The 20,552-nt window shown below is 43.8% G+C and overlaps 1 protein-coding gene across 7 annotated transcripts in view; it reads left to right on the forward strand.

Annotated features, from left to right (window-relative positions):
* The window catches only part of PALS2 (protein associated with LIN7 2, MAGUK p55 family member), a 704,871-nt gene that overhangs the window by 139,136 nt on the left and 545,183 nt on the right, over positions 1-20,552 (forward strand). For 5 of the 7 annotated variants that reach the window (XM_069211397.1, XM_069211395.1, XM_069211396.1 and 2 more), the window contains one exon: positions 9,666-9,784. In XM_069211397.1, the coding sequence (XP_069067498.1) occupies positions 9,668-9,784 (117 nt within the window). In that variant the 5' untranslated portion in view covers positions 9,666-9,667. The remainder of the gene's footprint in view (positions 1-9,665; positions 9,785-20,552) is intronic. The other 2 variants (XM_069211398.1, XM_069211393.1) reach the window with 1 other exon arrangement.

The following is a 20,552-nucleotide window of genomic DNA, read 5'->3' on the forward strand; positions in this document are numbered from 1 at the left end:
AGGTGTCTGGGAGAATATGTGGGTTCGGTCACACGATGGATGAAGTTGAGGTTTCTGATCTTTTTTATAAGAGCTATTGAGCTCGGGTGGCATGGTCTTCCAAGTGGAAGTTCAGGTCTCTGAGGGCGATGAAAGTGCTGGAGTTGATGATGAAGAGTGAAACAAAGTCTGTGATAGAACTGGCATAGTAGGTGCATTGTTCTGGTGATCTGTAAACGAGGGTTCAGCTTAGGGTGAAGTTTCCTGTGATAAGCAGTTTGAATGTTAGGTGTTCAATTTTGCTAATGGATGTGTCTGTGGAGATGGAGAAGTTGATGGCATCCTTGAAGACGATGGTGACACTGCCTCAGGCTTGTGCTGACTGTTCTGCCTGGCAATTTTGTAGCCAGTGTGGATGGCTGTAGCGCTGTCTAGGGCTGATGCCAGGTAAAGCCAGCTTTCATTGAGGAAAAATAGGTCCAGAGCATCGTCATACAGCGGGTGACAGATCTCTGTGTCATGTTTGTCGAGTGAGCAGGTGTTCAGGAGCATGCGTGAGACTGCAGGGTTTTATGTGGGTGTTGGGAAAATATTACTCCAGTTCTGAAGTAACTTTGTAATGGGATTCTATAGAAGAATATGCCAGTACCAATAAATTGGGACAAAGAAACAATTGACTTGATATTAAAAGCTAACAGGGATTCCCAAAGATGTGAATCATAGTGGCCCATCTTGCTGCTGAATGTAGATTATAACATTTTTGTAGGAATTCTAATTAAAAGGCTAGCTCTGTTAAGTTACTAATCCACGATGATCAAAAGGGATTTATTAAGGGGAGATAGCTACACGATCTTATTTATTTATTGATTGGTTCAGTTGACGTGGCGACAGTCAATAAAGATCCACTAGCAGTGAAGATCTTACATGCAGTTAAGGCCTTTGACCAGTTTAATTGGGTATTCCTTTGGGAAAGTATGCTCAATTTGAGATCCATCCTTAGAATATGAGTGCAATTCAGTCCTCGTGCTGTGCATTACTTCTGCCATCTAGTGTTGGGCTTGGAGTGTTACAAGTTGTTTTTCTTCGAGTCACGAGATCTAGTGACTCCTCCTCTTCGGTTCCATTGCGTATAGGCATCGTCTTCATTGTTAGTTTGTTTTCTTTCTGCCGTCAGGTTTGAACGTGTTTCCTCTTGTTCCGAGATTTTGATTCGGAAAACTTTGAAAACACTGTCTTTTCGTCGGTATTGTATCGATCGGGTTTACATTTTCCATCGACACATCGGTACCGTCGGAGAAGTCTACTTTATTCGCCCTTCGGGGTGCGCGTGCCCAACTCAGGCCTGTTCGGGCCGACCGTGTGGAAGCCTCATGGCTCGTAATCCATTCCAGTTCTGTCCTCAGTGGCACACGAAATATCCGTATACAGACCAGCATTTGTTTGCAATCTGCCTTTCCCCGGATCATCGGGAAGAAAATTGAGGCCTGTCGATCCTTCTGTTCCAAAAAGACCCCTCGAGACAGGAGAGCACAAAGACTCGAAATGGCTTCAAGAAGCAGCGAACATCTCACCGTGGAGGAGGAAGAAATCATGCAAACAGCGGTGTCGGTTTGAGGTTCCATCTCCAAACAGGAATCAGAAGAAGACAGACCGGTCACAGCTGGACAACATGTGTGTACGCCTGCCCCTGTGCCCTCACAAAAGCAAAAACATAAGGCCTTGGGTACGCCACAGCCGGAAGGCCATGGCTCGGCCTGAAAAAAGACTACCAGTGACCAGCTTACCAGTTCGGCACTGAAAAAGGCCACTCCTACCAAAACATCGGAGGCAACAAAAGGCTCTGTGTCCGACACCAGCAAACATAATTTTTCAGAGTTGAAAATTCGAAAATCACTTTCGGAGCCGAGAGCATCAATCTCGTCATCTTTTTCGATCCTGAAAAAGCCTGCTTCAGAGCCGAAAAGGCCAGCATACACAGAGGAACATGGACTTTCAAAAAGACTTAAAGAAAGCCACAAAACCTCTGAAGAGTAGTATCAAGTACAGCCAATATTTGAAGGTATGGGTGAAAGGCAGAAAATTTGATGCTGCAGGGAAGCAAGTTGCATCCCAGTCAGCAAATCAGTAGAGGCTAGCTAACTGACAAGCACTGTTAGCTTGATATGACAGGGCCCATTGCGATGAGATGCAAGACATAATCCAGCATCTCCCCAAAGAACACCAAAACAGGGCACAGCAAGTAGTCGAAGAAAGGCAAGCCATTACTAATAATCAAATTCGATCTGCCCTGGATGCAGCAGACACTGCTGTCAATACTGCAGTGACAATACGTAGGCATGCATGGCTCAGATCTTCAGGTTTTAAACTTGAAATACAGCACTCTGTGTTAAATATGCCGTTCAATAAAAAAACAACTTTTTGGGCCAGAGGTTCACACAGCCATAGAAAAATTAAGGAAAGATTCAGACACAGCAAAGGCATGGGTGCACTATACCCTACACCATACAGGGGATCCTTTTGGAAACCTCAGTTTCAAGGTGGGTTCAGACCACAGACAACAGAGGCATCCACATCACAGGCAAAACCAACCTACCAACCACAATACCAACCACAATACCAACAAGGTGGTTTTAGGGGCACATATAGAGGACAGTACCCCCGAAATAGAGAGAAATTTCAGACCTCTAAGCAACCTCCGCAACACCCTAAACACTGACTTGTCCCATTACCTTCAACTCCACACTTCTCCTGTGGGGGAAGACTACAACAGTTCCACACAAATTGGCAAAACATTACCACAGACAATTGGGTACTATCAATTATCCGCAATGGCTCTTGTCTAGAATTGATACACTCCTCCAAATATACCACCAAGGTCACAAAAACTATCCACACAACATATCAATCTGTTATAGGAAGAGGTCCAATCTCTATTACTCAAACAAGCAATAGAATTGGTATCACAATCTCAAGTAGGGACAGGAGTTTACTCACTATATTTCCTAATTACCAAAAAAGATGGCACACTCAGCCCAATATTAGATCTCAGGACCCTCAATCTTTACATCCTGTCAGAACATATTCACATGGTAACTCTACAGGATGTTATCCCACTACTCCAAAAACATGATTTCATGACAGCATTAGACCTCAAAGATGCGTATTTTCATATACCCATCCATCCTGCGCACAGAAAATATCACAGGTTTGTCATTCAAGGAAAGCACTATCAGTTCAAAGTGTTACCCTTTGGAATAGCAACAGCTCCAAGGGTATTCACAAAGTGCCTAGCGGTAGTCGCAGCCTACCTAAGAAGACAACATACACATGTCTTTCCATATCTAGACGATTGGCTAATAAAATCAGTCTTACGCAATGCCAAAACCATATGAATTACGTAATACAAACCTTGCACACACTAGGGTTCTCAATAAACTACCAAAAGTCACATCTACAACCGGCACAAATACAACAGTATGTGGGTGCAATTCTTAATACTCACAAATTGCTAGCATGTCCAAATACACAAAGAATACAAGCATTCCAAAATGTAATCGCACAAATACAAACAAATCAACGGTACACTGTCAGATTTGTCATGAAGTTTTTAGGGATGATGGCATCATGTATTGCAATTGTTCCACACGCAAGACTAATCATGCGGCCCTTACAACAGTGCCTTGCACAACAATGGTCACAGGCAAATGGTCAACTTCAAGATCTAGTGTTGATAGACCACCAAACATGCATGTCCCTTCAGTCGTGGAATTCCACAAATCTAAGCAAAGGGCGGCCATTTCAAGACCCTGTGCCTCAGACCATAATTACAAAAGATTAATCAATGATTGGTTGGGGAGCTCACCTAAACAATCCCAACATTCAAGGACAAAATGCTATGCCAAACACAAACAACTACACATAAATCACTTGGAGTTATTAGCTGTCTTCCTAGCATTCAAAGCTTTTCAACCTCTTCTCACACAGAAGAATGTTCTTATCAAAACAGACATGACAACCGTGTATTACCTAAACAAACAGGGAGGGACACATTCGTCCCAACTCTCCCTTCTAGCCCAAAGCATTTGGAAGTGGGCAATCCACAACCAAATTCACCTGTTCGCACAATACATTCCTCAGCAGAAATCACCAACAAACACACGAATGGGAGATTCATCCTCAAGTACTTCAAAAATACATTCAACAATGGGGAACACCAAACATAGATTTGTTCGCCACAAGCAAAAACACAAAATGCCAAAACTTTGCATCCAGACACCCACATCTCCTACCCAAGGGCAGTTCTCCATGGATCAGTTTATTGCTTACGCTTTTCCCCCTGTGAATCAGCTAACCTCAAAATGATCCTCTGCACCAAGAGTGTTAAGTTAAAAAAATAAACATAGGAAGAATATGCCATTAATACTGTGGCATCCGAGTTTCAGCAAACCATATTCAAACCCTGCTCAAGAGGATGTAGAGCAATCGTAAGAGGAATCGCGAATGCATTTTCACTATTTCTAGTGTCTGTATGACCATAGAAGAACCGTAACCTGAGGAGACTGTGACTATCCTTGAAGCACAATGCGTTTAAGGCCAAGTTGGACTGTAGTCTGCAATCCAGGTAAATAATTGGTGTCTGTAACAAACAGTCAAGACCAGCATATATGGTATACAATATTGTAACATTTCATCAAGTCCGTAGTAAGGTTTGCCGGGGCTTAAAAGCACCTCCACACCTTAGCTGGCCGAAACCTCCAACCAGGATGCTGCTCTGGTTCATAGTGGGCTTTTTGTTTGCAGTCATGAGCATCTTTCCTGCACTGGCTTTAATAAGGCCACAAAAAGGAAGCAAGAAAATAAATCTGTGGTTTCCGATCTACACCATCTCTTCGCCAGTGGATACCACCTTCAGACTCGCTGATAATTTCAACTGCATCCAGAAGGGTCAATCACTGTTGATTTACAGCTCCACCGATTTGATTCTATTGATTAAAAAGCCTGTCGGGCATCCTCTCCTTCTCTGCTGTCTTTGGCCATAAACATTGTGTTTTGTGGGGCTCGTTATACATGTTCCTTGGGGACCGAAAAGATTTTATCGATCGTAAAAAAGAGTTCTGTTGAGTTCGTAATAATGCCAAATATTTCTACTAATAAGACAGACCCTGGCTTTTGTCATTGGTTAGTTATGAGACAAGCCATCCGTCAACCGGAATGCAACAAAAGAACCTGGGACTTTTTCTCGTTGGTTTAATGCTCCTCGGGGCATGCGTTGAGGAGATCTATAAAGCAGTGTTTATTAGTACTAACAGTGGGTTAGTGCATCTTTTTGCTAGATGTAACAAAAATACTGTACCAAAGAACTGACAGAAGCGTTAATGCTCCAGGAAAAGCAGCCTAATCAGGGCTGAGGTTTTCAACCACACATCTTCTTTTGTGAAAGCCCCATCCACAGATTGTCACTGAATCTCCAATTCAGCCATTACCTCTCCACATCCTAGTGTTCAGAAGTATATTTAATTTTCTGTCGTAGAACATAACAAAAAGCAAGTAGATGTTGCACTTAGACTGAGATTCCTTCAACAGCATCAAGACCCTATTTTCTGTATCTGCTATCACAGGTAGGAAGTACGGGTGTATTCATTTAAAAAGCTGAAGTCCTAAAGTTACCAACAGAGAACAAAGATCAGGTATGCGAAGTTGAGGATGTTCGTGCTTCATTAACCCTTTCACTGCTGGGGTCGAGCCTGTGTAGCATGGGCTTGCGCATGCATATCGCTTGCAAGACACTGCAATAGTTAGAAAAGGGCTTGGAGCCCCGTCCATGTCACGTCAGTGTCTTTCATTTGTATGTGGGCTTGCCTTTTAAAATCTGTTTGCTTTCATTAGTGGAAGGCATGCATACGTCATGCCTTTTCCGGTGGTTAGCCGCCCTCGAGCACAGTGACCAAGTACTTAAAACATACAAGGCTCGCTGTTTTCTGTCCGGTTTGTGGACTACTTTTTCTCTTTTTTCACAGCGCGATCTCGCTGGTTTTGCAGCCCTATCACACGTTTTTTTCAATTTAATGAGCCAAGAAAAGTCCAGTTGGGAGTTTACAACTGCTAATAGCTCTAACTCTGAGACGCGAGACACGTTGCATTGCAAATGCTTGTTTTAAATAGATGGCACCTTAGTGGCATACTGTTGTTGTGAGAGGGTATGATATTCTTCACCTTTCTGCTTCTTGGACATTTAACTGGCCTTAAGCATACAAGAGACAATGGCACTATGGAGCTTGAAATATGTATTTTTGAGTCCTTGTTGCACACCTATAGAGTGCAAATGGATTGTGCAGACACACTTCCACGGGGTGCATGGACTGTTTTTATATCATAATATAGAATTTATTAAGGCATCGTGAATGTGTAATTTGATCTGTCATGTCGACACCACCAGTGTACTACTTGTAGTCTAGAACACAGGTTTTTGGTCATGTGTCGTGACCTTGCACAGTATATTTTATTGTTGACTCATTATGGGTGGTAGTCAGTAATTGCAATTCCTTTTTATCTGCAAACTTCACAACTAGAAGGTCTGCACATTTTATTGTTCGTGTTTCTCCCCATAATTGTTGACATGCCACCAACTAAACTGAAACAGCTATTCCTTTGGCATATCCTAGAGTGCTGCTCGCCTATAGGACTTTGCATGACAAACCAGTACAAAATGAGTTTACATAGAAATGGTAGCCATGATGTAACATTAGGTGGCCCAAGTCCAAAGCCATTTTCTGTGGGAGAGTTAGCGATGGGGGTAGTGTGTTCAGACCAACTGGCGAACCTTACCAACATATATTCTGAAATGTTGCTTGTAAACAGGTTAACATTCACAAACCTTCTATACTTTCACAACATCCGAAGACTTTTTTAGAGGCGTATATTGCTTGAAGAGAATCTTACCCATTTTAGAGAACGAGAGAATCGTATACATGTCGGGGAAATGTGTGGACCAATGGGCAACACAGGTCTAATTTTATGCATCCAAGCATGTTGCTGAAGTTGGTTTGGGGGGGCCTTTGTGTTTTCATGGAAATAAAATAATTGCAGGAGAGTTCCATTTGATGATTCCTATTCATTCAAGGAGACAAATTTGTGGTAAAAATATGGGTGCCCTGACCAGTACGATTCAACATCTGGTTTTCTGGCAAGGCCCACGGCTAGTTTTTGACACCAGTATTTTTTGTTTCCGCTATATCAATTTGAGCCCATGTCTGTGATCTTTTGCACGCAGAGCCAAATGAGAATGTTGCTGGAAGAATTTAATTGGTGAGAAATGTACTCTTGCAGCTGCAGTGAACGGGAAATGATAAGATTATAAATGATTGGAGTAGTATGATAGACAGGTAAGAGATTAGGACAGACTCCGGCTGGTTGGACTGGAGCTCAGACTAACTCCTCTGACACAGCTTGCATTTCTGAAGGCTCCAAGGACACAATAGACAGCATTACAAGAAGTGATAATCACAAACAGGTTATCCTGTAGTATATTGTGCATGTGTTTTTGTTCATGTGGTGTATCTTCATCACTGTGATATTGAAATCTGCATCACTGGGCGTACACTTAATCCTCAGCAGCACTACTCCCTGACATTAGGTAAGGCATGCTGATTTCAAACTGTGATTCTTCTGTGTCTATGGTCGTCAACATGTATGCCACATCTTTAGCTTTGTGCCCTTTTCATATATTTCAAAACCATACGTAGGGTTTTCTTCAAACTTTTTTGTTGTGTGTTTGGCCTACTATAAGAGTGAACATTTAGCTGTGAAACGAACCAACACATTCACTGGTAACTTGTTATTTATTTTATGACTAGCAAAAGTAAATAATTTAAGATCAGATTAAGATCTTGTGGGTGCAAGCCCTGCAATTTGCAAAATCACATTGTTTGCAAAAGTAAAAGGCACTGGCAAGATATAGCAATATCGGGAGGCAGGGGACATCTTCATCTTTGGTCAGGAGGACATAGTCTACAACGTGTGAGGTATCGGTCTCAGTGCTCCAGCGTGATCTTAATGCAGACTGGTTGTAATGCAGTTGACTGATGACTCCTAGAAATGTTGACATTTACACATTTCCTACAACACACTTACCGCTCAAAAGTAACTGTTCAAGTTTTCTACCATGTGGAAAATATGGATGAATAAATGATTCGGAAATGTGCTTTTGCACATCTAATTTTTTTCTTCTAAGGGAAGATATCTTACTTGTGGAGAAGTCACTTCCCCCTATACACCACAAAGTGAGTTGATGATCCCTTCATTTACCCACCCTATAAAGGTATGTAAGGCAGCAATAAACAGGAGTTTAGAGTTGCTTTTCACAGTGCGAGACACCCAGAAAAATGTTTGTGAATACCCACAAAGTTAAAAATTTGAAGGTATTTATTGCATTATTCAGGACCAGCCATTGTAACATCCCCTCCTTTACGTATTTCAGTGGAAGATATGTCATAATGGCAGATCATTCCATAATGGGTGCTCTTTGTGCTCTTAAAAAAAAAAAAAAAAAAATTCTAACCTGGATTTTCTCAAAGTGCAAATTTTATTTTTTGCACAACTAGATCACACTTTAGTGCTCATAACCTTTTTTGTGAATCCCATCCAACATTCTGTGTCTCAGTAACTATGTAGCCATAACATAACTCACCAAAGTGCTAAATAGTAAGATGGAACAGTTCTTTTCCGAGAGGTTTGGTGCACATGTAAATGAGCACCAATGTTACATGGTTGCTCTTGTTATTAGACAGAGGTAAACATATACTAATGTACTTTAATTGTTTGAGATTTTTTGGGAAAACTTTGTAAATAATATACTGTGGAAAATTGCTAGTTTAGAAACATGGTGCTTTCTGGTGTGCATATGACGCAGCAGTTTATGAACTAGGAAGATTGACCTATGTTGCATCCTTGTCGGAATCCTGCCTCTTTGCTTTCAAATGAGATGGTATTAAGGGAACCATCCATCCATTCTTGTACTGGAACGGTTACTCAATTTACTGATTGATTTTATTGTGCCTAATGTATCAAATATAGACATCAGAGATGAACGTATACATTTCTGTTGGCAGGCTTACTGTGTACACAAGGCAGGCTGAATCCAGCTCTATACAAGTGGGATGGGTGTGTGTTCCAGAATATTGTATATGTTTTTGAAAAGACAGTGTTCATCTGTCACTGAAGCACTTGAGACTAATGATGTCCCCTGTTTTGTTACCGTCCATATAGTCTACCCGTCTAGAGATGAAAGTATGAAACAATGAGGGTATAAAAGTTACCTTTGACTTTGATACACCTTTAGTCTCTTACTATGTACACAACCTAATTAACTGTACGTTGGCTTTGACACTGCAACTAGCATAAGCTTTGGGAGCTCTGATGGTCTATAGGGAATGTCCAGGGGAGCTTGGATACATGTGAAGGTAAGTGTATCTGCCTAACAAGACCTGCTTACCAATTTATTCGAAGATTTGTAAAGTAGTTTCAAGTCCTGCCAGTAGTGTGCAGGAGCAATGCATGAGCCAGAATAAGAGTAGAAAATATACTTTTTTTATAGCAAATATAAATATATCATTCTACTGTCTTTGTAGTATAAGAGTTCACAAAGAGGTTTTAATGCTCAGAAGTAATTTAGCATTTTCTTTTTTCAGCAATGCAGCATGTTTCAGACAACCTTATGGAATTACCCACGTCAACTGCTGCAGACGAGACCGATATGATTTTCCTCAAAGGAATTATGGATAACCCAATTGTAAGGTCCCTTGCAAAGGTATTTTCTTTATTTTTGGAGTGAAAAGTGTATTTGAGATTTTCTACTCACATATACAGCTACACAGAAGCGTCTAATGTAATAACAAAGTTAGATGCTGTGTAGATTCAGCCAACACATTTGTTGGTCAGTGTTCCAAGCATTCCTAGCAGTATTGTCAGAAGATAATTTACAGGAAGTGGCATTTGTGACTGTTACACAGTTGAAAAAAGAATAATAATCCCTTGGAAATACACAGAAACTGCATGCACACAAGTCTTCATTGGCTGGACGACGGGCTAAATGGGACAGATTATGTCTAAACCAACAATAGATCCTGGTATTCGGACGTTGCTGTTGCTCCACATGTGACACATGCTTGTGGCTTGACCAGGGGCAACGTGTTAGTTCCCATTACAAACTTTCTGTAAAATCAGTCTTACAGCAATATTTCAGTCCAGTAATATAAGACCGGAGGTTGTGCCTAAACTGTCTTTCACACCTCCATATACTCGAGACAGGAGTTTGAGAAGACAAAAAGATGACAACAGAGCTTTAGAAATGGCAGAATGCCTTTTGTCATGGCCAGTGCTTGTGGCTCTGATTGTTTTTTTTGTTGTTGTAATTTTTGAAGACTTTCAATCCTTGTCATGACTTTCATTGAACAGCAGTATTTAAAAGGCAGAATCAGTAAAACCAAAATGAAGATTCAAAAATCTTTATGGCTAGGTTATTGTCTTTGATAAAGTTCACATCACCAAAATGGCCTACTGGTGTATGGAGCTCTAAGACTTTTGGGTAAAAGACAGGTGGAAAATCAACAAAAGGGTGACTACCTCTTTTCTGGTCATTATGAACAGTGTTTCCGGTCCTGCTCTTTTATGTGAACACCTAACACACACAAAAACCAATGATTTGTAGTTGAAAAGACAGGAGATTGTTGTAATTGATGCATAATGAATGAGGTGGTCATCCTAATAAACAAAAAAAGTCACTGGAAAAAACATTGCTTTTAATTTTCTTAATGGCAGATGATATTGCATAGAAAATGGCAGAGGGAGTCATTTACATTTATGACTTTTATAGTAGCAATAAAGACCTTCCTCTAAATTTGACCATGGCAGAACTGAGCTCTGACAGTTGGAAGTTAGATCGCTGGAAGTATATTTTGGTGAGCTTGTTCTTGTCCGAAAAAAATGGGTCCCAATAGGATAAAAATCTCAATACAGTTAGTTGTAAATTAATACGCTTTTCTAGAGGCACCCAGTGGATAGAAAGAAGAATTGGAGTAATGTGATTAAACGTCATGATTTTGAACAAAGTGGAGGTATCTGCATTGTGGACCATCTTCAATTTCATGGTAACTTTCTTGGGAAGTTCTAAGGATAAAGTGATCTGGCCATGATGGCATTTTTTTTTTTTTTTTACGAAAATAGATGGGCTTTTATTCGGCCCTAAGTCTGTAATGCTTGTGTTTATCATGCAACATTGATCAGTATTACACGTCCATTTATACATTAGTTTTAACAATCAGAGAACAAGAATTGGCAGATCCATCTTCTCACCTGAAAAAAAAAAAAGTTTTAGAGCTTTTGGCTTTGCCAGTGCCTGTTTGCTTTGGTATTGCGCCAAGTATTAACAAATACGTGCAGGTGTGATGATACGCCAGCGGACACTTTGAAATTATTTTGTTACACTTCTTATTTTTATTTTGTGTTCCTAGAAGGCTGACTGCTATTTTGAATGCTAAATTAAGAAATAATTTATGCACAAAGTGTTGTGCAAATTGATCGAAGTGTGTTGCCCTGGTATTAGTGTGCAATTGCCAGTCTGCCTCAGAAACTATTAAAATCCCAGTAAAGGGAAAAGTGGGAAGGGAATTGAGAAGATGAACATCGGACCTGAGGTGTGTGAGGCAGAGAGATCAAAGGAGCAGGAAGGTGACAGGAGAATAAGCAGATAGGGGAGAGAGTGGAAAGCTTGGTGCTCCCAATGAGTGCTAAATTACTAATCCAATAGAAACCTTCAGTGTAAAAGAAACAAATAGTTCCCGGACCACAAAAGTGGAAGGTGTCACTCAACCATTGAAAAAGTATGGTGAAACATAAAAGCTGCTAAGGTGGGGCAAACTGAAGAATAAGGACGAAAGCCATCGAGCAAGAGCACCACCCAGGCTTGAACAAGGAGCAGGCATAAAGTCCACTCTAAGTATATGTTATGGTAAAATATTGCTTCTGATGTTGTGTGCGACACCGTAAAAGCTGTTTGGAGTGAAACGGTGAAAATGGATTGAGTTTATTTAACTTGTCAAAATGACTTGATATGCTGGGTGAGGACTCAGTTTTTGTTAAAAAAAAAAAATCTTTAATCACATAGTTAGCACATGCAACCACATTTCATACTCCAACCCACCTATTTTATCAGCCGACTGACTCTGTACCAGCTTTCGGTCTGCCAAAGGAGCTACTTGCAGATCATCCATTCAGCATACCATATTTTTTGTGACTAATGGGCTGTTTTTGCAAGCAGCAAAGCTAGGAAAGACAATTGAGATGCATAAGTTTAGTTTCTATAACTTTGGTTGTCCAGTTTGTTTTTATGCAGTCTTTGAGAACTTTGAACATATGTCTGGTGTCATAAAAGCTTGTCTTTACCCCTTTCTCATTATGTTATCTATCAGTCTTCATCAGAGTCGTCTGTTAAGTTGAACAAAAAGCACAAGAAATGTAAGCAGGCCTCGGCACCATCCTGCCTCTCATTTTTGTGAGACGGTGTGGGGGTGAAACCATACATCTTAGTCTTGATCCTGAAGTTGATCAACATTGGAGCCTATCCCACAACTTTTACCAGCACAACCCAAGTTTCCTGGGATCAGTCATGCTGAAAAAGATAGAAGAGTTTCATGAGGCCATACTCTGACTCTCTGGATCCTTGCTGACTCCCTCTGCTGCATCAGGTCCTATGGAACCCAGAGGCTTTCCACCTGGAATACCGAGGGAGGATTTGCCCTTTGGTCTCATTGGGCACATCGTCCCCCCCCGCCCCCTCCCCCCAAACAATGATTGGGACACCTCCAGTTTCATTTCCGACTCCGGCTATGCGGTCCACATGTTTTTCAGGACTTAACACCAGTGCTGACTCAATCAAAGCCTGAAGACAAGGTACCCTCTGATGCTAAGTCTATGCTGGTTCGATTTCAACTGAACCCATGCCCGGCTGCCACTGAGGCACTACGTTCTTCTCTCAACCTGCGCCTCCACAAGGGAGAAAACATTCCCTGCATTCCTGTTTGGCACGGATTCAGAGAATAATTGCAACTTGGGTAATAAGATTGGGCAGCCATACCACGAAAATAATTTTTATGATGACTTTCAGGAAGCTAGTCACCTTTATGCCTCCCCTAAGCCTATGCTTTTCTCACCTACTGGTTTTTTTTTTTTAATTGAATCTCTTTATTAGAATTTGTAATACATATGATACTGTACGAGAAGGAAGTGATCAACCCTCTCGTATCGAACGTTCTAGTATATTAAGTGTTCAAAGCATAATAGCCTGTGTATCATCTGTGAAAGTTGAGCACGAGGAGGGAAAGAAGAATGGAGAGAATGGCCCAGGTCCATCACAGTGCCGAGGGCTTCCTAAAGAGTAGAGAGAGAGATAGTAGGAAACACAGAGTCTGCAAGAACACAACAAACCAACATTGGGCACCATCAGTGGCATCTAGGTGTTTTTTCATAAAGTCCACGTGCAAAGACCAGAAGGCATTGAGAAGTTGAGTAATCGCTTAGCAGGACTGGCCTGTTGTGTATCGCGTTCTTGGCGGAGCGTTGATAGTGAGGGTCGGTGAAGAGTTGCACGACCCTGAGTTGGAAAAGGGTTAAACAGAAATTCTGTGCTGGTTAGGTATTGTGTGAGTGAACCCCCAGGTCACCTAAAACTTATTACCAGTCCCCTCCAGAAAATGTGTGAGTTGCTCCATAGAGAGCACATGCCACAATCTATTAGGAACGTACCATTTGCTCAAAAAGCGTGAGTCGTACATCTGCAGGGTCTACAGTGGGGTGTAATACCCAATGTCTCAGCTGGAGATATTTCAGCCTTTTACTGTCTGCTAGTTGGTATTCCATCTGGTGTTGGTCAAAGTTTTTTATGTACACGCCTTAAGAGGTCGCTAAGGGTCCAGCAGTCCTTATCTTTCCAGGCATTATAGGCTTTGGGGGTCATGGCTGGAGTAAACCAGGTTGTTAGGGGAATGAAATGTTGTTAACCCTTTCCTAATGGCCACTCTGTCCCGTAGGCACTGAGAGGGCTTGCATGGCTGGACAGCCACGCCAGGTCCCATAGCGGTCTAAATGCCACTGCCCTGTCCATATTCAGCCAGTCCAGGCTGAGATGTATCTCAGGTGGGCAGCCCAGTAGCGGTCCAGAAAGTTGAGGCATACGAGCCCGCCTCTGTCGTGGGGTTGCGTCAGTGAGAGTTAGGTATTCTAGAGTGCTTCCTAATCCAGATGTACCCATTTATGTCACGTTGTTGGATTATTTCTTCCTGTGGGATTTGGATAGGGGGAGTTTGAAATAAGTACAGGGCACAGTGCTGGATATTCATCTTGACTACTTTTATCCTACCCAGCCAGGAAACAGGCATACGTTTCCATCGCCTGATGTCATTGAGAATAGCGCATCGTAGCTGGGACCAATTCACTTTCGTTCATGCACTCTTTCATGCACTAAGCGGGAATGTAAGGTTAAGACCTAGATAGTTAATTTAAGCTTGTTGAGGCTCAACTGGAAAGGCACCAATGACTGTAGTTGGGGAACTACCTCCAGTGGGACTGTCAGATTAAGGAGGTTAGAAATCTCCAGGTTCACTTTGAAGCCCAGTAGTGATTCAAAGTCTCTGAAAATGGCAATGACTGCCGGAAGGGAGGTGTTGGGACAAGTCATGGTGAGGAGGAGGTCATTGGCAAATAGGTTACTTTTGTGGGTAAGTTCTCCAAAGGGGATACCCTTGACCTGTTCAGTGTTCCCAATGACTATTCCTAAAAGCTCTACCACCAGGGCAAATAGGAGGGGTGACAGGGGGCAACCCTGCCTCGTGCCCCTCCGTATGGTGCCCAGGATGGTGGTATGCCGGTTTCCTGAGTCGGGTGAACGTAGAGGCCAGTATCTTGGAGGTCATTGCTAGACCCAGGCCTATTTTGCTTAGGATGGCTTTTAAAGTAATCTCAGTTGACACAGTCAAATGCCTTGTCTGCATCCAGCGAGAGAAGGCAAGCTGGGATGCTGTGGCGCTGGACATTTTCCACCAAGTAGGCTGTCTTACTGATCTAGTCCGCTTCCTGTCTCACGTATAAACCCAACTTGGTCTGGCTCTATGAGGAGTGGAAGGTAGTGGTTGATTTGACGGACTAGAATCTTAGTGAATATTTTTGCTTCAGTGTTTAAAAGGGCAATGGGTAAGTTCAAGGAGCATAGGTTCGGCCCTTTACCTGGTTTGGGAATAAGTGATATTTCTGCTTCCGACATCAAAGGGGTAAGGCCGGTGTCTTGCGTGAGTGTGTTGTGGAGACCAAACATGTGTGTTCTGAGTTTGGTTGGAATAATCTGTAGAAGCTGACTGGAAGGCCGTAGGAACCTCGGGATTTCCCCTGCAGTAATTGTTTGAGGGCCTGTCTCAGTTCCTCCATTTTGATAGGGCCTTCAAGGCGTTTCACATATTGAGAGGGGATAGGGTCCCATTTGATCTTATTTAGATATGATGTTATATGCTCAGGCAAAGTCTTGTCTGCTGTGTGTAAAGATTGGTAAAAGGTAGTAAAAGCTTTGTTTATCAATTTCAAGGATTGCCCACATTCCCTCCTGAGTTCTAATATTGGATATGTGTGATTTAGCTTGAGCCTGTTGTAGCCCATGGGCCAGAAGAGAGCACACCTTGTCCTGCCAAACATAGAATCTTTGCCGAAGCAACAGTATTGCTCTTTCCGCTTTATTCATCCTATGAGCACATAGTTGACCACGCAGAACGACCAGCAGTCTTTAAAGTCTGTGCGTGGGTTTAGCCTTGTCTTGGGATTCCATGGTCTTTTTCTTGACTGATAATTTGTTCTCTACCAGTTGGGCCTCCCTATGCCGGGCTGTGGCTACAGAGGAGATAATTTCTCGTATCGAGGCCTTGAAGCCATTCCATAACATGTGTGGAGTTGTCTCCTGTGTGCAGTTGTAAGGAAAGTAGTCCGCTATGCCTTTGCACATCTTTCCATGTCAAATAGGTCTCGGAGCACTCGCTGGGGAAATCACCATCATCCGAGCCCCGAGGAGGCCTGCCAGATTAACTCTATTTATGCATGGTCCGAGATAAAGATGTCTGCAATTTCCTCATTAGTGAGGGAGCGTAACAATGAGTGTGTTGAGAATAGGTAATCTATTATCGAGTAGAAGGCATGGACGTGCGAATAAACAGAGTAGTCCCTCAGGTCAGGGTGTGTGTAGCGCCATGCGTCATTAAGGCTTAAGTTTGCGTTAGTAGCTTTCAAGGGAGTGGACATGGCCCCAGTGCCTTGATATGAGGTGAAGAAAAGGTCCATCAAAGAGACCTGCACCACATTGGAGTCACTGCCCCCCACTATGATATCTCCTCCTGCGTTCCTAAGCTGTTCCTGGGGGCTATGCCTAAGATAGGTTTCCTGTAGATTGTTTGGGGCATACAGGTTTAGTAGGGTGAGTCGATGTTGGCCCCGTATTAGATGTATGGTCAGAAATCATCCCTCCTTGTCTCTCGCCACATTAGTGATGTGACAGCCAAAGGTGAACTTTAGAAGTATTCCTACTCCGGCAGTTCAGACTATGGATGCCTAGTGGCGTATGGGGTAACGGCCAGTGGGGTGTGGGGTAACGAGGTTGGGCCATTCTATGTTTGTCCACCCCTGTAGATGTGTCTCCTGTAAGAAAATGTTGGGGTCGTGCAGCAGTAAGTAGGACCAGATCTGCTTTCTCTTTTTTAGGGAGTTGAGGCCCCCAACGTGAGGGAGAGTAATTTGAAACCACTGTCTATTGGCAGGGTCATGAAGTGGTTGGTATAGCCATGACGGTTTGAGCTTGTTTTGTGACAGAAGTGGGCCCCATCTGCTCCATGTGAGAGAGTCAAACCAGTCTGCGAGGCAGGGTGTGTAAGTCTTGCCAAACTGATAAATGCCAGAAAAAAAGGTGAATCAAAATCATAACAGTCACGGACCAAAAGGGTCCAACAAGTGCGTCTTCTTCCCCTGGAGGTTGTGACACACATGCCATTATCTCGATTGAGGAGTTAATCTCCTGGGAATTACGCCGCCAGGGGGTGGTAGGCTCATCAACTATAGTGGGGAAACGATGCAGCGATTAGCCCATGCGGCTCCCTGGCTCCCAGCCCTTCCTCGCCTTTGCAGTGGGCCAACGACTAATATACAGCTGTTGAGCTCAGCTAGGAATGGCAACTGGAGGGACTGTGTGGGTCATAGTTCTCAGGCCGGCTATGTCATGGAGGGTGATGGATTCCGGTCCATATTCTGCAAATGTTGACTAATGTCTCGTTTTGCTTCAATCGCTTTTTGCTCTGCTGTGGGTTTATACAGGTGTCGTAGGCTTACAGTGGTCTATGTGGGTTGTTAGGCAGCCTTCTGAGATTCACGCCGTGGTGAGGCTGAACCCTCACGGTTGGAAGAGGACATATCCAGTAGTTGCTTAACCTCTGAGCGAGCGGATCACAAGTCTTTTGCCTTACGAGGTAAAGAGCAGCGCAAAGGGATGACCCCTTTGGTAGTGGATGTTCATTGTGCGCAGCTTGTCTGGCACCGGCCTAAAATCGTGGCAGTGTCTTGGGGTGATAGGTGAAATGTCCTGAAATATTTGTATGGGATAGCCCCTGAAGTTCAGGTCTGTTTTCGCTCTGGTCGCTTTCAAGATAGCTTCTTTTTATGTGTAGTAGTGAAGCCTCATCAGGGTGGCTCCTGCACAGTTTGGGACGGCATCGCCCAGTGAGCCCTGTCCAGCACTGGGAATGGGGCTTCTGTGTCACCCTTAAGCAGATGAAGGAGAGCTGCTTTGTAGGTCATGATGCTGGAACCTTCTTCTGGGAATCCCCCTGATGCGGATATTGTTCCGCTGACTGCGGTTCTCCAAGTCTTCTTGTTTGGATTGCAGTTCCTGGTTTCGATCTTCCAGTGTCTGGATGTTTCTCTAAAGCATCTCATGGTCTTCTTAATGTGCATCCTATTCATTCCAGGTGGTCCACCCATTGATCATTCCAGGTGGTCCACCCATTGTTCATTCCAGGTCGTCCACACACTCTAATTTCTGTGACTTTTTTTTTTTACATCTTTGCAGGAGGTAAAATCTGTGCGTAATGCTCCTATCTCTGAGCTGAGCTCTTGCAGGAAGTTCATGTATTCTTGTGTCAGGGGGGCATTGTGGGAAGTATCCATAATTGCAGATTGCTGCTCTGTTGGCTTGTCTGCATCCGAGGAAAGAGCTTTGTTTCAGAGCGCATTGACCCGAGTGTCCCTGTCTGACTTGTTACAAGGCGTGTTGTCGGTAATTGTTTGATGCAAGTATCATGATTGCTAGATGTGAGTAGCTTATGTTTTAAAGGCTGGGCTTAGAGGGGTAGCACTGCGCCATACTGGAGAAGAGGATTCCAGCGGAGTGTCTGAGGCCTTGAGACAGAGGCAGTCCGGCCCTCTGACTCTTAAGTTGCACCCCATACATGCGTTCCTAGACACTGGAGACGATGACCACGGTTGCGCCAAATTCACCCTTAGTGAGCATGGTCCATGTGCTGAGGGGCCGGGATAAACCTATAGCCTTTAAGGGTTATCTACCCTGTTCAAGCCCCACTGTGTAACTGCATCCAGGTACTGTCTCAGGAGGCCCGGGAGTTATTATTTTTTTTTTCTTGTTTCGTTACGTGAAGCGTGCTGGACGCTGCTGTGCTTGGGCAATCTGCTCTGCTACTGTCCCCTTTGGGGAGGAATACTTGTTGTGTCCTGGGTGAGGGGGGAGGGAGCGTGGTGGGGCAGTGGTCTGTGCTTTCTTTAGGCGTGGGTTTTAGGGTCCCCGTTTCTAGGCCCAGATGTGTGTGGTTGCAGCGTTTTGGTCCGTGCCCAAGCTGCCCCCGAGAGGTGCCAGTGCCGGGTCCGAGCATCTCAGGGCAGCAGTACAGTGGGCTTGTTCCCTCCCCTGGGAAATAGGTGCTGGTAGCGCAATGCAGTTGGGGGGAGTTGGCCAGTCCTCGCGTTAGATGGGATCCTCACCTTATGTGTGGGTCGTTTGTTACTGCGAAGGGGGGATGGTATCAAGTGGATGGGGGGGGAACACAACACAAAAAAGAGCAAGAATTCAAAGAGGTCTTCAATGTCACCTTACCCATCAGTAGACGAGATGAGGGAGTGTCGACATTAGAGGACTGGCTCTACGATTGAGCCAGCGCTTGGGTCATCGCAACACCTCCCTGAGTTTCATGGAAGTAGAGCAACCCCCCCCACTCAAATTCACGTACCTCATATTTGAGCGGCCAGCTCCCACAGGCATGCCTTCAAGCCTTGCTGGTTTGGGAGGAGTTCCTACTGGATCCACATTGACTGTTCTGGTCCTGGTGTCATGATGGATCCGGTTCCAATGTAGAGGCCCCTGACGCGGCCAGTGCTGTTCCCATTCTGATCCCCAACTACCATACAGAGGCAGTGCCTGATGCATACTACGGCGCAGACAGGAGCCATGCCTTCCAGGCTGGAGTCTGAGCCCTGTTATGTGTTAAGTCTTGAGGAGGATTGGGAGGTGTTGCCGGACCCTGAAGAATACCAGCCTTTTGACCCACACATAGACTGGTGTGAGGATTTGGCGGAAGCCACCAGACTGGAATTCACTCCAGATACTGGCATTCGTTCTCCCAGTACCATGGCTATGGAGGAGGGAGTGTCATTTGCAATAGTGGTGAGAAGGGTGGGCAAGATCCTGGACGTTTGCGTGCCCTCTGTAGCAGTCAAGATGAATGTTTTGACAGGGGTGCTCCAACCGGGTGTGACCCCTTCAGAACAGGTTCTCCCATTTCATTAAGCCCTTACAGATATCCTGCTTGGGACCTGATTGCAGCCCAGCACAGGGGCTCACAGGATGATTGCCTGCCACCAGTGCCCCGCTTTAGGGGACCCAAACGTTTCACAGAACACCCTTGCTCCTGGGGTGGAAAGTTGTGAAAAGAAACGGACTTTAGCACCCTGTAATAGGGCCTATCCAAGCACACCACGTCACTTCTGGATCGGATAATGCCAAGCGGTGCCGATGGACGCCACCTAGTGGCGCACAGGGCTACTGCTCACAAAATCTTTCAGATCCAGTCGGACACCTGTGAATAATTCTAAGGTAAGGAATCCGCAGCTAGATATCAACCACATAAGGCATTACCAAAGGTAAGTAACTTGTTCTTCAGGCTCGCTTCCAAAAGTGAGAAAGTTCAGCTTTCAAGTCACCCACCTAAAATTGTGTATCTCATTACCTTTTCTTTGAAATTCACATCCAACTTGTTTCCATGTCAAAATACTTCCATGTTCTAAGTAAACAAACCAACACTGAATAATAATTACATGCCATAAGAATTGGTATGAAGAACTTCATTGGTTTTAACCGGGTTGTGATCCCACCTTATAATCTTCCCCCTTGTGCGTTAAATGGAGGTCTCAGGGACGTTATAACCCCCTAACATTAGCCTCAATAGTTTGACAGTTTTAGCGTAAAACATGGTCTGAGATTTAGGAACTTT

Source organism: Pleurodeles waltl, chromosome 10 (assembly GCF_031143425.1).
Source record: "Pleurodeles waltl isolate 20211129_DDA chromosome 10, aPleWal1.hap1.20221129, whole genome shotgun sequence".
In the NCBI taxonomy this organism is placed as follows: domain Eukaryota; kingdom Metazoa; phylum Chordata; class Amphibia; order Caudata; family Salamandridae; genus Pleurodeles; species Pleurodeles waltl.